The sequence below is a fragment of the Ctenocephalides felis genome, unplaced genomic scaffold (genome assembly GCF_003426905.1).
Source record: "Ctenocephalides felis isolate EL2017-DRISC unplaced genomic scaffold, ASM342690v1 CF-g0.4_SCAFFOLD_01886, whole genome shotgun sequence".
Classification (NCBI taxonomy): domain Eukaryota; kingdom Metazoa; phylum Arthropoda; class Insecta; order Siphonaptera; family Pulicidae; genus Ctenocephalides; species Ctenocephalides felis.
Genome location: NW_020538040.1, coordinates 96007502 through 96026567, shown reverse-complemented (window position 1 = coordinate 96026567; position 19066 = coordinate 96007502). Strand labels below are relative to the sequence as shown.

The following is a 19066-nucleotide window of genomic DNA, read 5'->3' as shown; positions in this document are numbered from 1 at the left end:
GCCATTGGAGTTCCAAAAAGTTTAAAAGCTTACCAATGCACAGAAAAAAATAGGCGGAAAAGAGCGAAGGAGTTACTTCGCTTGCACGGAAGTGGCTAGTTTGGTTTTCTGCGATGCGAATTTGGTTTTCTTCGATGCGATGTCATTTCAAATTGAGCAGATTGTAAACAAATAAAATGATTGGGTTTACTTGCCAAAGAGGTCAGCTGAAAATTTACACCTTCGATTGGCCACCAGAAATCAAACGCCATCGACGGTAATGGTGTGAACCACCGTAACGGTCGATGGTCATTTTCCGATCGTATTCATCAACCGTGGGATCAAAATAATTGCCGAAATTATTGGGAAAATGTCTTAAAGGCAGTATTGAAACCCTGGGTAGACAAACATTTTGGCAGTAGACCATGGACATTCCAACAGGACTCATCACCATTGAACTCAGCACGTGTCAACCGAGAATGACTTAAGAAAGAGGTTTCTCGCTTCATTTCCACCGCGCAATGCCTACCAAAATCTCCGGATCTCATCCGTTGGACTTTTGCGCCTAGGGCATTTTGAAGAGTAAGGTTCGCACTAAAAAATACCAAAGTATCGATCATCTTAAGAAGGCGCTTCGCTGGGAATGGGCCAAAATACTCCAGAGTCACTTTCGTGCGGCGTGTTATAGCTTTGTCGGCCGCTTGAAGGCGATTAGAACCAATCTAAACTGATATTAAAATTTGATATTGTTTCCGAAATTTTTGATTTTGAACAATAAAACTAAAAAAAAGAGTAAAATATAGCGCTTTACTTTGTTGTATTACATATCAGCCACCCTGTATATATATATATATATATATATATATATATATATATTTTGTAGAGTTTCGAACAAGAATCCAAAAATAATACAAAATAAAAAACAAGAAAAGTTTTTTAAAAAAAAAACAATTTCTTTATTTAATTATTTGTTTATTGTCGACGTTTCGGAACTAGGTACGTTCCATCTTCAGGACATCTGTCAAGAAACATGATCTTGATGAGATTTTAGCAAACAATATGTTTAGGAAAAGAAAATAGATTTTTCTTAAATAATGAATTAATTGCAAAAAAATATAATAATGTACAGAAATATGATAATATGTTCAAAATGAAAATGATAAAAATGATAAAAATAAATGAGTGGATTATCAGAACAGGATATTAAACATAATAGAAAATTTTTTGAAAGTTATGGAAATTTTTTAAGAAAAGGTTAATGACAAAGTTGAATTAATTACCTGTATGTTTGAATATTTGTTAGCACTTTTTCACTAAACAAGCTTTTTTAACAAAAATGAATTTGTGAGTTAATTTTCCGCCGAATAATTAGATTTTGTAAATCAAAATTACTAAAAGATTTGTCTTTTTTAAAATTATTATTTGAAAACACAAATAATGTTGTTCTCTGGATGTTGTTCTATTGGCTTTTGAAAATTAACTAATTGAAACTGGTGTGTCCTTTGTAACACGTGTAAACACTTGAACGAGAGATGTGAGATTGTATGTGTGTGTTTTTATATGTTAGGGTGTGAATACTTAAATTGTTGATCTTAAAAGGAAGTCGATATTAATTGTTTGTCAAAAAGTGTAAAAAATTTAAATATGAATCATGTAATAGGTTGTGTTCTAATGTTGACACTGTTAGAAACATTTATGAGAATGAGACAACTCTCCGCGAATAACCTTCTAAAGATGCAACTTTCATGATATAAAATTTTTGGAGTGAAATTAAATGAATGGGCGTTTTCTATAGAGTGTTGTACTAGGGTACTTTTGAATTTTTTTTGTTTATGGTGGACCACACTTAGTTCATGTTGTCTCATTCTCTTGTGTACATATTGGGAGGTTTGTCCAATATATTGAAAAGCACAGTCATTACAAGAAACAGAATATACTACATTAGTATTGAGATTGGATGGGGTAGGGGATTTAATGTTCGTAAAGAATTGGTTGAAGGAGTGTAAGGATGAGCCTGATACTAAAATGTTTTCTTCTAACAAAATTTTGGCAAAATAATAATATAAATCTTCATGTTAGTACTGGTATTGGGAGAATTAATTTGTGTTTTTAAGAAAGTTCGTCTTTTTTGAATAACTGAATGAATGAGATTTTTTGGGTAACCATTTTCAATTAGAGTTATTTTTACTAGGGATAAATTTTGTGGATGGAAAGTTTGGTGAGACAACAAAATAGCATGGTCTGTAAGGGAAATAATAGTGTTTATCTTATAGTTTCTGGGACAATATGAGGAATAGTGTAAGTATCTACCCGACCATGTAGTTTTTCTATACCAATTTGTTCGAATAAAGTTATTAGTGTTGTAAACGGATACATCCAAGAAATTAAGTCTGTTGTTATTTTGTAGTTCATGTGTGAAAATTATATTATTGTTAAAATTATTGAAGAGATCTAGTACTGTGTTTATATGATTTTTGTTAATGATAAAAAAAGTGTCATCTACATATCTAATATAAAAGTTAATTTGAAATTTTAAAGTTGAGAAAACGGAAATTTCTAGTGTTTGTAAAACTAAGTCGATGATTCCGGGAGATAAGGGACATCCCATAGCTGCGCCTTTAATTTGAGAATAAAAGTTGTCTTGGCAATGGAAATAGGAGTAATTTAAAATAGTGTTGATAATATGAGTGAAGACTGTTTTCGGAAAGTCAGTAAAGTTACAAATTGTGTGCCAACGTTTATCGATTGAGTTTAGGATTAATTCATGTGGGACACATGTAAAAAGGTTGACCACATCTAAGCTTAGAAATAAGTGATTTTCAGGGATGTTGCGGTTATTAATTAAATTCACAAATTGGTACGAATTCTTGACATAATAGGGAGAATTGATTGTAACATTTTTTAGGACATCAGAAATGAGTTTCGAAATATTGTAAAAAGGAGAGCCAATGTAGGAGACAATCGGTCTGAAAGAGCATTCAGGTTTGTGTATTTTTGGAAGACAGTACATCTTAGGGGAGATAGGGTGTTGTATTTTTAGGTTAAAAGTAAAATTCTCAGAAATTAGTTTTTTGTTTTTCAGATCATTGATTAATTTAAAAGCTATTCTAGAAAAACGTTGTGTGGGATCTTCTGTTAAAATATTATATGTTGTATCATCTTTAAGTAGGTTAAGGACGGAATTGTTGTAAAATTCTTTGTCAAGAATGACTGTGATATTACCCTTATCGGCTGGGCAAACTATAATATTATTAGATTTAATGAAAGCTTTAGTTTCTAAAATGTCTTTGTGGAGTTTCTTTAAATGAAAGTTTTGAAATTTATTATTTACTTTCTTTATATGTTTTACCAGTCTGTCACATAGTTTTGATCTAATGTTATTCTGTTTGTTTGTTTCAATGTTTCTAATGTTGTATTCAATATTACTTAGAATTTTTATGAAATCTGTTTTACTGTATTTTTGAGGAGAGTATGCAAATTTTGGACCTAATGCTAGAATATATTTAACATTTTCTGGAATGTAAATATCAGTTTTATTAACTAACCACTTATCTGTACAAGATTTAGAGATTTTGAAGGGATAGTTGTCATCTCTTTTTTGAATTAAAGTTTTAGTTTTTTTAATATGTTTTTCTTTAGTAGTATTAAAATGTTTGTTAAATTTATAGTTTTCAAAAGCTAAAAATTGATTTAAGAGGTCTTTGTTCAAAGTATTGGAAAGTGTATTGATTATGTTATCCAGTTGTGATTTCAAGTAATTTATGTAGATAAAAGTATTTTTTATTTCTAGATTCAAAACAGACATTTTCAGGTAATTAATTTGTCGTTCAATTTTATAGATGTTGAAAGTGTTATATAAGAATTGTTTGTTTATAATATTAGAAATAAAATTAGGTATAATCCATTCATTTTTACATCGAATTAGAAATTTTTTTTGTTAATAACATTAGCATATTTAGAGTTAAGTTTTGAATATTTTTCATTAAACATATTTGTTTGTAATCTACAGTTCTTGATAAGTTTTGAAAGAAATTTCGTTCCATAATGTTCTTGGAATATATTGAATGGTAGAGTCTTGGATTTGTGTATATTTTGTAGAGTTTCGAACAAGAATCCAAAAATAATACAAAATAAAAAACAAGAAAAGTTTTTTAAAAAAAAAACAATTTCTTTATTTAATTATTTGTTTGTTGTCGACGTTTCGGAACTAGGTACGTTCCATCTTCAGGACATCTGTCAAGAAACATGATCTTGATGAGATTTTAGCAAACAATATGTTTAGGAAAAGAAAATAGATTTTTCTTAAATAATGAATTAATTGCAAAAAAATATAATAATGTACAGAAATATGATAATATGTTCAAAATGAAAATGATAAAAATGATAAAAATAAATGAGTGGATTATCAGAACAGGATATTAAACATAATAGAAAATTTTTTGAAAGTTATGGAAATTTTTTAAGAAAAGGTTAATGACAAAGTTGAATTAATTACCTATATGTTTGAATATTTGTTAGCACTTTTTCACTAAACAAGCTTTTTTAACAAAAATGAATTTGTGAGTTAATTTTCCGCCGAATAATTAGATTTTGTAAATCAAAATTACTAAAAGATTTGTCTTTTTTAAAATTATTATTTGAAAACACAAATAATGTTGTTCTCTGGATGTTGTTCGATTGGCTTTTGAAAATTAACTAATTGAAACTGGTGTGTCCTTTGTAACACGTGTAAACACTTGAACGAGAGATGTGAGATCTCAAAGGACACACCAGTTTCAATTAGTTAATTTTCAAAAGCCAATCGAACAACATCCAGAGAACAACATTATTTGTGTTTTCAAATAATAATTTTAAAAAAGACAAATCTTTTAGTAATTTTGATTTACAAAATCTAATTATTCGGCGGAAAATTAACTCACAAATTCATTTTTGTTAAAAAAGCTTGTTTAGTGAAAAAGTGCTAACAAATATTCAAACATACAGGTAATTAATTCAACTTTGTCATTAACCTTTTCTTAAAAAATTTCCATAACTTTCAAAAAATTTTCTATTATGTTTAATATCCTGTTCTGATAATCCACTCATTTATTTTTATCATTTTTATCATTTTCATTTTGAACATATTATCATATTTCTGTACATTATTATATTTTTTTGCAATTAATTCATTATTTAAGAAAAATCTATTTTCTTTTCCTAAACATATTGTTTGCTAAAATCTCATCAAGATCATGTTTCTTGACAGATGTCCTGAAGATGGAACGTACCTAGTTCCGAAACGTCGACAATAAACAAATAATTAAATAAAGAAATTGTTTTTTTTTTTTAAAAAACTTTTCTTGTTTTTTATTTTGTATTATTTTTGGATTCTTGTTCGAAACTCTACAAAATATACACAAATCCAAGACTCTACCATTCAATATATATATATATATATATATTTATACAGGGTGGATTTAGAAATTTGGCGCCCCGGGGCACTGACAAAAATGCCGCCCCAACCCTGAAATTTTACAACTTTTTTTAAAAGCAATAGCACTGCTTCAGCTGCGAGGGACAAAATATAGAAGCGCGTAAGCGCCGCGTTGCAATCTAACGGATAAACAATGTTACAGAACTTATATAAATGTAAACAAAATTTATACTTATTATTATAATATCATTAAAATATCTGATAATTTAATGTGCATATGTCTTATGATCACTTTTGTCCGCCAAATGTTTCTTTTTCAAATTTTTTTATTGGATCATCGAAACCGCTAAAACTGCCCCCCACAAATTTAAGCAGTTATTTATTCTGTAAATTTTTTTAAATGTTATTGGACGCTTTTTTTCAAAAACTGAATTATCATTTTTGGCATTTTGGTCCGTATCTTCAAAACAGTTGGACCTGCCTTGACCAATAACTAATCAGCACGTCCACTCATCAATAGGAATTGAATCATAAATCAGTTGATCCGTGTTCTCGCAATCGACTTGAATAATTAAAAAATATTAGATTTGTATTGATTGGGAGATGTGCTGATTAGCTTTTGGTACAGACAATTACGAAAAATGGTAATTGAGTTTCGATATTTCTTTTCTGAAACAGCTACGTAGCGCGATTGCTTTGCAAAAAGATTATAATTTTCGAAAATTTTCAAAATACAAAAAATGTGTTTTAGAAGTCTTTTTTTTCATTTTTCAATAAAATTTAAAGCTCTTTAAAAATGTAATTTTCAGTACGGGATGTTTCAGTAATTTGTCTTAAGGCACAATGCCATAAGTCACTAGTTTAATTTTTTTTTGACGCTATAAGCTTGGAAGTGCACAAATACGTCATTGTAAGAGGGCTCGAGAACTGAAGTACATATTTTTCTTAAACTTTCAGCTTGTTTACGGAGATTTATATTAGCCAAATTGCCAAATTTGATAACTTATTAACCAATTTGATAATTTACGTTCGGAGAGGGAGGCAAGGCAAAATAATAAATTTCAGTTATCGTTTATTTCAACCCAAATTTTGTATTGCAATCGTATTATATTTTTTGAAATAAAAAATGTTGTTAAAAAAAGTTGATTATATTGTATAGAATTTTTTTCTCACTATCCAAATTTTGCCCCCCAAAATTTGCCGCCCTGGGCAGTAGCCCCGATTGCCCCTACTGTAAATCCAGCACTGTATATATATATATAAATATTATGTAATAGCATAATATAATATATAATTTATATATATACATATATAAAAGAAGAGTATGTATAATTTATTATTTATTATTATTGTATGGAACTTTTATTGAGTATATAATATATTAATATTTCTTAGTTCGTACTCTCTTGTATTGACGCTTATCGCATATGACTTGAAATTTTTCAATTTATTCAAGAATAAACAACTGGCGCCCACGGGTTAGGATGATTTATATAACATTGTATAGCTTGTCATCAATGTGTAATATGTAATAAAATGAAGCTATTAAAATTACTAAACATACCTTATAGTAAGTCTTATTGCCGAAGTGTATGTCAGCACAATTCGTAACCGCGATGCTACCGAAAGATGGTGCGCTCGGGGCGCTGCTCTGCGATATGACCAGTCCTGATTGCTGCGATTGTTTTAACGTTCCACATCCTGGTCGATTAGATATTTCTGATGCAAACTTTTGCTCTTTATATTCTGAACAGTCAGACGAGTCGGATTCTGAATCTGTTGAGTCATTTTCTGAACCAGACTCCAAATCGGAACAAGTTTCTGAACGAACGCAATTTTCTGAATGCACATCTTCTTGAGGGGGAGACACGCTCATTGCGTTGGTCTAATTTCACATTGTTCCTTTTATTTATTACCTTTATCTTGTTTGTTTAATCACTTCTTCTGGACCTATTTAATACAAAACATATTTGTTTTTATATATTTCATCTTCTGTTGTATTTTTTCTTTGTTGTATTTTTTTTTATTGTCAAAAATAAATAAATAAAAAAACGTAAAATTATCTTGTATGATTAGAAGACTGAATTTAAAGTATTCAGTTTAGTTTTTTATCATTACATTATATGCTTTTAACAAAAAGTAGTTTATCTGTTTTATTTTATTACAAGATTTTAGGTGATAAAAACCTCCATTGCACTTTGAGCAATATTATTGTAAAAATGAAACCAATTTTATCACAACAAATAACACATTTGTGTTTTATAAGCGGGGAAAAATTGGACGACCAGGAGTGAACAGATCCAATGCCTTATTTTTGAAAGGATTTTACGAAATAATAGCTACAACCAATGCAAAATATAAATTCCATTGGTAATTTTTTACAGATATAACACTGTATATAACCTTGATCCGGTATTTCGTCAGAAAATATTTATCAGCAGAGATTGAATAACTTTTTTATTTAATTTATCTTATGTAAAATTACTGTTTTAACTTAATTTTCTTTTTTATTTATTATTTTTCATTCTTACACCTTTGACAGGAAAAGGTAAAGGTTCAGTTTGTTGGATTAACAACATCTTAAAAATAATTAAATAACATATACTTAAAAATTATATTAAGTTTTCGTAAACAAAACAACAGTCCTCACAACCAAAAAAACTAACAACGAAAGAAAATACTTTTGTTATGATTATTTCAAATATTGTTGTTGAATTTTTTTAACTTTACTTGTTTTTGAGATATCGGTGGTGACCTTTTTACCTTCGGCCCTTTAACCCACGCTCTACCCTATACTATATATACTAAATGAAAAATGCTTGTAAAACGTTGAATAGAAAATAGTATAAATGAAATTAATATATGTGGCTAATATCAAATTTTAATTAAGATATAATTTAGTACATTAATAAAAGGTGAACCACTGAGTATTCTATGTTATTTGTCAAATTGATTACTCAATGTCTTTCTATATAGACAGATTGTAATTTATAAGAAAAAAAAAAAGAAATATGTGGCCAAATGCTATTGCAAAGGCAAAAAAATAAAATAATAATTTGACTATCAGCCATTAGCTATCGCTTTATTATTATCATATTATATTTCATTATTTCGTTTAGTTTACCAAAATAGTTTTTTTTTCATCTTGTGCACTTGTATTGAGAATGACGTTGTTATGTTGTCATCGCAATTTTGAATCAGCAATGTAAAATTGATGATTTATGTGATAAATGAAATGTAAATAATATCTTTATATAAGGTTTATACAAGTAGGTATGCAGAATAGTGATAATTATAATTAATCTGCACTAAACGTTTCACATCTATATATAAAGGATTGTTTAAAAAAGAGAACTAAAGTAAAAAATCAAATTTACAGTTTGTTAAAGTTTTTAATAATAATTTTAAAAAGTTATATTTGATTTTTAATTACATTTCATTTATAACTTTAAAATAAAAAATGCTTAATAGTTTATTAACTTCCCGTAGGGTAAGTTATTGTAATCGTCCAAAAATCGAAATTAAATTTTTTTACATTTTTTCACGTTTTGAAGGTTTCTGAACATTTTGGCATACGTCAGAAAAAATAGATGTGTGTGTATATATGTATGGATACAATTTTTCGACCACGTTTTTTTTGCGCACGGATCTACCGATTTGAATGGTTCAAAAAACATCCAATTCCTATTGATAGGGAGATGTGCTGATTAGTTTTTGGCAAAGACAGGTACAGCCGTTTTGGAGATACGGAGCAAAGAGTGCAGAAGATACAAATTGAGTTTCTGAGAGAACTAAGCATCCGATTTGAATGATTCAAAAAACTTTCTGCATGTTTTACTATATATTTTATTACATCATTACAATTTACATAATTTTATTGCGCGCACAGTTTTGTGTCGCCAGTATTGAGCCATGACGAGTATATTCGTCAATCACAGAATAAGGTGCGCTAGTAAACCTGATCAAGGCTCCACCTTATTAAGCTTTCAAGTTTTTGAAATCGGTTAGCCGTTTTTGAGAATACGACGAAAAATCAAACGTTGATTCATCGCATTACCAAAGCGGCTTTTGACACAAATTTTGACTCATCACATTTTTTCAAACTTGGATGAATATTCACAATTAAACCATTTGTTGTCAATATTTTAGTATTCTTTTTAAGACCACGATGACTATCATCATTAAAAGACTCATTGCAATATTCAATGCACGGCCGCTCTATCAAAAACTAACCAGAAACATTCTTTCGGTTCAGAATTTTGGGCAGAAATTAATTTTCATTGTCATACCATTTTTTCGATTATTATGTTTATTGGATGAATATATGATATTTTAACTTAATGGAGCAATGTCGGGAAGAACTAATTTCACTTTGAAGTATATTTTCATCTATATTTTTAGGTGTAAACGAATATCAATACTGCTCGATATCAAATATTTTTTCGAAGCCAGACGCTTACGATTGCAATATGAATTTCCCCACGCATAACATAGAGTTCAGTTTTTTCGTAACTATATTTGATGCTGATATCAGCAAATTCTTTAACATTATCTAAACGCCATTGATAAAAATTTCATTATATTAATATCCAAGTGAACATTACAGAGTTTCAAATTAATTAGGCAACTCATTACATAGAAAATTCTTCAATACATTGATGATGATTTATGCGTTTACACAACATTGATCGAAGTCGTCTTGAAGAACAGAACTTGTTTTATCGATTGTTACTTGCATAGATTCGATGGAAATGATAATAAAATATTATACACGTTATATATTATACGTACATCTCATCCATCTGGTATGAATTGCATTTATGGCTCGGCCTTGCAATTTGCACCGCAATAGCTTCTGTAAGCGTATTGCATATTATATATTATGCGCATCCTCATGTTTTGGTAATGATACTGAATAAACAGTATGCAAGTCGTTCGAAAACATTTCAAATCCTTTGCATATTTAAAAACAATTATGCACTTTTTCGATATGCTGTGAACACTTTTTTATTTTATTTATTTCAACGGCAATCAGAACAAGAAGAACCAAAGGTAACCCAATGGCTAAACCATTCTTTTGTGATATATATATATATATATATATATATATATTTATATATATATATAGTATTATAGGCAGTTACATTCTAGAAAACTAGCGTGTTATGCGAATCCGTTTTATAAGGGACAAAGAACTAGTACAAAAAGAGGGGTTACGTTCCAAGAATTCAAAAAAACATTACGCATCATGATTTTATAATAAATATTGTTACATTTATTCATTTTTTAGAAGTAATATACATTACTTGAATTATGATTTTTTTCGTCATAATTAACAAGTAAGTGCTATTCATCATGACCCCTTTTTTGCAAGATATCCTCATCCTCTGAGCAGTTTTCTATACTAACTCCAGATCCGTGCATTATTTTTTGCAAAAAAAAATTATATTAGCGATTCATTGATTTTAATAAAATGATATTTATATATTTAACACATGTAAAGTAATCTTTATTAAACTTTTATGCTCATTTTTTTTAAGAATTGCTTAAGAATTATTTAATATATTGTTCGGATAATCCTAGAATTTATTTTCGATAGAACGTTCGCGCTCTAATAAAATATATATCAAATTTTATCTTTTGCACTAGTTTCATCACATTTATTGAGCTATTGTACGATTTTAATAATTTCAGATTAAATAAAGTTTACTTTTCAAAGGTTTTACTATATTTCTTATTTTATTAAAACTTTCCTCAATTTTTAAACCGTTTTAGAGCGAATACGTTTTATAGAAGTACCGTGTTATGCCGGAGTTACCTGTATATATATATATATACATATATATATATATATATTTATATATATTAGGGTGGTCCTTAATATGAACATTTTCGAATTTTATTGCTCCCGGGGGCTTAAATGCTTCCAAATTGATAAAAAAAACCTCTAAAAGTTTTAGCTCTTAATATTAACTTTTAGATAGTGCGCAATTCAATCAAAACTTCAAATGGAAATAGCATGGAAAAATTCAAAAATTAAAAAAAATGTTTTTAGGTATAACTTAGCGACAAATGAATTAAAAGTGACAATTCGTGTTATCTTTTATTGAAAATTGACGCTCTGCAAAACAGGTTTTTTATAATTTGTTTTATAGAGATTCGAATTTTGAATAAAACTCATTCATTTGTTATATCTAAAAAATATTTTTACAATTTTTAAAAATTTTCCATGCTATTTCCATACAAAACTTTGATTGCGCATTTGCGCATTTGATTTGAATTGCGCACTATTTAAAAGACAATATTAAGAGCTAAAACTTATAGAGGATTTTTTTTATCAATTTGGAAGCATTTGAGTCCCTAGGAGCAAAGAATTTCGAAAATGTCCATATTAGGGAGCACCCTAATATATATATATATATATATATATATATATATATATATATATACCTAATAATTATGGGCGTATGTTTTAGCAATGCCCCCGAAAGGCTATTTTAATTTCAGATCACATTTGAGATCTATGATACCACATGAAAATATAGCAAAACCAACCCAGGACTAGAGGTTGTTACTTTACGAATGCGAAAAATACATCCAACTTCAATATAGCATGTATTGTACAACACTGGAACAAATTGAAAATTCACTATAATTACAATGTAATTAAAATCATAATTCGCTATAACCACTAAATTCCGAGTTTAAGTGCTTTGTTGGGTGCAACTTGATACTGTTATATTTCTTGGTTAATATATAAAATACATAAAAATATATTTCCAAGTAAAAATCGATTAGATCGAAAATTAAAGAATACTGATTTTGGCACGTAAAAATATAATCACAACTAGCAGGGGCAACAATTGAGTCGCCTTCAATGGCCATCTGTAAAAGTGAAAACTAACATATCAATTTATAAAAATATTCATAGAATAGAATAGATTGTAATTGTATAAAAATTAAGAAGATTCGTCGTGTTCGTTCTAATATAGCTTTGCTTTATACATAGTTTGAATGCATATTAAAAAGCTTAATATAATCATTTTCCATGACAATAAATAAAACATTATACTATTTTTATCTACTCCTATGTGTCCCATGCAATAAAAAAATATAAAAAAATCTATTCACACTTAATAAGTAAATTTCCACATTAGTAAGTTTTATGAGAAATATATAAATTGGATACAGCTCTGCACTTTATTTGCACTTAACTTGCTTCGGCAGCAATTGGAAAATTTCCATAATGCAAATTCAATATGGCTGTTTAATTAGAAATATAATTACGGAATGCGGAATATAACTTTATTTTATATATACGAATTATTTGCTTATTAATTTAAGTGAAAATATTATATGGAAACTCTAAAACAGTTGTAAAATCGTTTGAATTTTGTATAAATAATAACCAGATGTTTTTATTAATAATTAGAAATATAAAATAATATGTTGAATTATATACTTAGGGTCTCATTGCCTTAAAATTTATTTTTACTCTAATTTGGTCGTGAACTTGTGTCTTATTTTTAATTTTTAAAGCTATTTTACTAAATAATAGCTACATCATTCAAGCAGTCCACAATATAAATTTTACGGATACATTTTTTACGAAGATAACACTGTATATAAACTTTATCTAGTATTTTAAAGAATAATATGAATTTGAATTATCTCTTGTAAAATAGTTTTTTTTAACTAAACATACATTTTATCAACCATTTTTTCTTCTTTACATCTTCGCCAGGGTAAAGGTTAAGTTGGTTCTTTTTACCCAACACACTTGTAAACTTTTATGGAGGTTATATAGAAACTTTATTGATCATAACCTGAAAATATCAATACGTCATAGAAAACTATTAAATAACGTATTCTTAAAAATTAAATTAAGGTCTCAAAAACTAAACAACAGTGCTTACAACCAAAAAAACCAACAACGAAAGAAAATACTTGTTATAAATGTTGTTATACAGTTCGTTCGAGACATCCATACGGTACACATCGAATATTTTCTATAAATTCAAACCTATCTTACGTAAATGTCTGCCGAGTCAGACGGCATTGTCGGGCGACCGCCCGACCCGAGCGTCAGCAGCAGTTGCTCTGTGATTGGTTCGACGATTGCAGGAGCTATGTACACGTGCTTAGACAATAACATGGATTTGGAGTGTGCAAATGTAATTAGTGTTGATAGTAGCGAGAGAAAATTAGTGTCGGAAAAGAGTAGTACCGGTAAAATAAGCAAAGCGTATAGAAATATTAAAGAAAGTGTTAAATCAAGCAAACCATACAGAAATTCGAAAGAAAGTCTTAGAGAAGAAATATTTAAAAGAAGTGTCAACTTAAGAGATAAAATTGTTGGTATCGACAATTTAGATAATAGTAAAGATATGAATAGTATTAATGTGCAAAGTAATCCGAGTGAAGTACGAGGGAACAATACTATGATAGACAATAGTATGATTAGTGAACACACGCAAGGTAATTCAAAATCGCGTGAGGTAATTAATATGGTCAGTGAATTTAATAATATTACGTCAGTTAATAGTGTGAATAATGTTAATATACAAGTTAATTCGGAATCAAGCGAAGAAATTAATATGGAGAGTATTCCCATTAATAGTGAGTCAAGTAATGACATGGATAGTATTAATATGCAATGTAGCTCAGAAGTGTGTGAAGAGGTCAATATGGGAAGTCATTTGAATATTCCTAACACTGTCAATAATGCAGCAAGATTCGATGCATGCGACAAAGGACCATTTGTTGTTTATATTGAATCCATTGATAAGAATATAGGTAGGCTACATCCTATGTCGCTGGGAAAAATAATACACAATACAGGAGTTGATTATAAATTTGGAATAGCGGAAATATCTTCTATAGGAATAAATAAAATAAAGCTAGAATTCAAAAATGCGAAAATAGCAAACAAGTTTTTAGAGTGTAATGTACTAGATAAAAATAAATATAAAGCATATATACCGAGATATGTTCTTTTTAGACAAGGAATAATTTTCGATGTAGACCCAAACCTTACAAAAGAAGAAATTCTAGATGTGATAGAATCAGATATACCTATCATTGATGTGGTATGTCTGAGGTCGAAAAATATTGGTGTACATAAAGCACAGTGTGTTAAAATAATTTTCAGGGGAGCAGACTTACCAAATAAAGTTGCTATTCATTCAGTCAAATGTGAAGTTAGGCCTTTTATACCTAGAATTGTACAATGTTTTAAATGTTGCAGATTCAATCATATCAAGGAGCAATGTAGGGGTAAACAGCAATGCATGAAATGCGCCGGGGAACATAATGAAGATAATTGTGATGCGTCTGAATTGTTATGTGTATTATGTAAAGGAGAACATCCAGCAAATAGCAAGGTTTGTCCTATTTTCATGCAAAATAAAGTCATTAAGGAGATGATGGCTATGCAGAACATACCTTACCATGAAGCGAGAGATTTAATTCGACGCGATACATATGCTAGCAAGACTAAATCCAAGTTTGTTAGTTTTGATAAAAATAATGACTTTCCAGTCATTAAATCCAATACAAATCATAAACAGACATCAGGCCCGGTTTTAAACCACATTAATAGATTCGACGTCTTATCAGACATGGAAGGTGAAGAACGTAATGATGACGGAAAGGTGGCCACAATCAGTAGACCTAAAAGATATGGTTTCAAAACCATAAACAGAAAGTCCGAGATTAAGACCAATTTCACAGAGAATAAAAAGGAGGAGCTGGTATCAGCAGCAGTTACTTACAACCAGTTGGAAACAAAGTATAGTCCTAGGAAGCGTGTAAAATCAAATTCGGAACATGTAACCGTAGATCGGTCAATTAGGAATATAAGTGAGCAGTATAAAGACTCAGATAAAAACATTGCAGAGGTTATGAAATTAATGAAGGAAATTTGCAGTACGGGTGATGAAAATCAATTTAAATTGCTAATATTTGAAATGAAAAAGATATTGAATGTACAGCGGGGTGGAGCTGGAAATCAGCACCAATAATGTCTTTAGTTTCGGTCGTAATTACTAATAAATACTTAATAGAACATGACAAGAATAGTGTGTATATATAATAACATTTAAAAAAGTTATAAATAATTAATACAAATCGATTTTATGGCAAGTACAAATTTAAAGAATAACTCTGTAATGGATGTAACAATTCTTCAGTGGAATGCAAGGTCATTTATGTCTAATAGAAGTAGTTTAGAATATTTTTTGTCATGTCGAGATATATCAATCTTGGCTATTACTGAAACCTGGTTTCAGAAAGAGAAAACTTATGTATTTTCAAATTATAATATAGTGAGAGAGGACAGAGATGATGGAAAAGGAGGTGCGGCGATATTCGTGCATCGTAACCAGCCATATAATGTGGTAGCAATTAATTTAGGATCTTTGGATCCAAAAAGATGCCAAAGTTGTGGAATTTACTTAATGGTAGGAAATGTTAAATTATACGTTATTTCTATTTATGTTGCACCTAATTATTATGTCTCAGTAAATGAGTGGAATGATTTTCTTTCGCGATTGCCCAAACCCGTTATTCTTTGTGGAGATTTCAATGCACATCACTTTTCATGGGGTAGTAATTTTAGTGACAAATATGGTAATAATTTCTTAGAGGCTATTGAAAATAATAATTTATATATTCTCAATAATGGAAAGCCTACCTTAAAATTTAAAAATAATATGTCAGTAGTAGACATCTCTTTGTGTTCGCATAATTTTGCGCACAGAATAGACTGGAATGTATGTGATGATTCATTAGGGTCGGATCATTATCCAATTTTGCTGAAGTTGAGAGGTGTGCCAAGAGCAAGAAAATATAATCCAAGTTGGAATTGTAAAAAAGCCGATTGGACAAAATACCAGTCAGAGATAGGAAAAAATTTGGAGAGTTTTAATAGCAACGACCCGGTTCGTGCGTATGAATTTTTCATAAATGCTATTAATTCAGCGGCCAGAAAAAGTATTCCGATAAAAAATGGGGACCTGAATGCTAAATGTGCTAAACCAGTATGGTGGGATGAGGAGTGTGATAAATTAATAAGAGAGCGCAGAAAGGCGGAAAAAATATATAGACAAAAGTCTAGTTATGAAAACTTTGTTGTATGTAATACTATTAACAGTAATATTAGAAGAATTTTCAAGAAAAAGAAAAAACATAAATGGTATCAGTTTACGGATAATCTAAAACCGAATACCCCACCGAGGGAGGTATTTGCAATGATCAAACGTCTTAAAAATTTTGTGGAGCCTGTTAATTCGAATGAAAATATACCGCATGAAATAAGAGAAGGAGTAATGGATTATTATGCCCCTGCCGGGGTCGAATCTTGTATTGGAATATGTTACAAAAGCAATTCGTTACTGAAAGATCATATGCTGCTAAAACCGTTTTCATTATGGGAGTTAAATTTAGTTTTTGGGAAAAATACGGATACAGCACCGGGTAAGGATCTTATATTTTATTCTATGATTAGTAATCTACCATTTTCGGCCAAGAAAATATTTATTGAAATTATCAACAATGTATGGTTAACACCTGAAAAAATTCGAGAATGGAATGATTACGTATTAATTTTTATTAAGAAAGCCCAGAGAAACCCAAGTATAATATCGTCATATAGACCAATATCGCTAGCTTCATGTGTCGCTAAAGTCAAAGACAGGATGATTAAAAGGCGTTTAGAATGGTGGGTAGAAAAAAATAATATTTTGCCGACAAGTCAATATGGATTTCGAAAAGGCCTTGGAACATATGATAACTTAAGTATTTTCTCTGCTGACTTACATTTATCTAATGCTAAAAATAACTATGTCGTGGCATTGTTTAGCGATATCAGAGGAGCTTACGATAATGTTATTCCTGAAATTTTAAGCAAAGCCATGAATGATATAGGACTTCCACATGAATTTTCGAGGGCTATAACTGCTTCAGTTTTTGAGAGAAACGTTTACTTCAAAATTAATGATACGATCATAGGACCAAGAAAGATGTATAAGGGTCTTCCGCAAGGCGGTATTTTAAGCCCAATTTTATACGCCTTGTATGTAAGGGACATAGAATATATTTGGGAACCTGGTACTAAAATTTTGCAATATGCAGACGATGTTGTAGTATACGTGGAGAAACAGAGTCTCCAGGAAGCTATAGATGCAATGTCTCGGAACATTGAACACTTTCATGTGTGGCTAGCAAAAAAAGGTCTTGAGTTGTCTGATGACAAGAGTTCGGTAGGTATTTTCACAAGGCATAGGGACAAAAATTTCCCTACAAGTATTAATAGTTGTAACCATTCCATCAAAATTGAAAAATATAATAAATTCCTAGGGATAATTTTTGATCAAAAACTCTCATTCAAAACGCATATTAATTATGTAATCAAAAAAGTCGAAAAAAATATTAATTTATTGAGGATGGTGATTGGAACATGGTGGGGGGCTCATCCTATTACTGCCCTTAAATTATACAAAGCGCTAATTAGACCGCACTTAGATTACGGGTGCATAATTTTTAATAATAACATGCACTGTAAAAAATTAGACAAAGCGCAGTATAAAAGTTTAAGAATATGCCTTGGAGCAATGACATCCACGCCTACCAATGCTTTACTCGTGGAAAGTGGTGAATTGCCGTTAAACCTCAGAAGACAATACCTGAGCGATAAATTTATAATAAAGAGACTTTTAGTACAAAATACACCAATAATAGATAAAATAGATAAGGTTGCTATAGATACGATAATGAGCAAGTACTGGAGAAAAAAAACAATTCCTAGTTTAGTTAATAGTTATAGGTATGTATCAGAGATTAGTGCAGGCACGGTCAAGTACACGAAGCATCCGTATTATAATATTCTCCATCTAGACTGCACTTTAATTATGGAGAAGATTTTCAAGGTTGATGATGATAATTTAAATGAATTTAAGTTTATTTTTACGGATGGCTCTAAATACAAAAATATGGCTGGTTGTGCGGTGTTTCAGGAAAATTTAAAGATAAAATTAGGTTATAAATTTCCGGATTTTGTGTCAGTATTTACGACTGAATTAATAGCAATTAAAAAAGCACTAGAATTAATAAAAAGATACAATTTTCAGAAAGCGATTATATTTACAGACAATAAAAGCTGCATTGCAAAATTGCAAAACTTATTCTATACAACAAAATTACTTGATGCAGAATACTATGTAATTTGGAATAATATTGCTAGACTAGTAGAAGGGGGCCATAATGTGAAATTATTATGGGTCAAGGCACACTCTGGGATTGTAGGGAATGAAGAAGCAGATAAATTAGCAAAGAGGGCTTCAGAGCATGGGCCAGAGGTAAAGGTTGCCATGTATAAAGATTTTTTAAATAAAGTGTCGCAAAGGATCAACATGGAATGGCAAAAAGATTGGGATGTTTCATCTCAGACACGTGGTCAGTATTATAAAAGAATTAAACCGGTAGTGAATAAAAAACTATGGCAGGAGCAATTTAAAGAAGAAGACAGAAGGGTGTTAGTGACAGTTACGAGATTGAGATTAAATCACGGGTTATTTCCAACTCATATGTTTCGGTTGAAACTTAGCGAGTCAGACCAATGTGCATGCGGTGGTGCAAGCGGTACCTGCGAGCATATTGTTATGGTGTGTAATAGAT

General features: G+C 29.9%; 2 protein-coding genes across 2 annotated transcripts in view; one reads left to right on the top strand and one right to left on the bottom strand.

Moving 5' to 3' along the window:
• The window catches only part of LOC113378740 (probable medium-chain specific acyl-CoA dehydrogenase, mitochondrial), a 78808-nt gene that overhangs the window by 1795 nt on the left and 57947 nt on the right, over positions 1-19066 (top strand). The window lies entirely within an intron of this gene.
• LOC113378741 (peptidoglycan-recognition protein LC-like) overlaps positions 1-19066 on the bottom strand; it is a 34385-nt gene that overhangs the window by 9895 nt on the left and 5424 nt on the right. Inside the window, exon 2 of the mRNA XM_026619320.1 lies at positions 6957-7342. Coding sequence (XP_026475105.1) covers positions 6957-7268 — 312 coding nt within the window. The 5' untranslated portion in view covers positions 7269-7342. The remainder of the gene's footprint in view (positions 1-6956; positions 7343-19066) is intronic.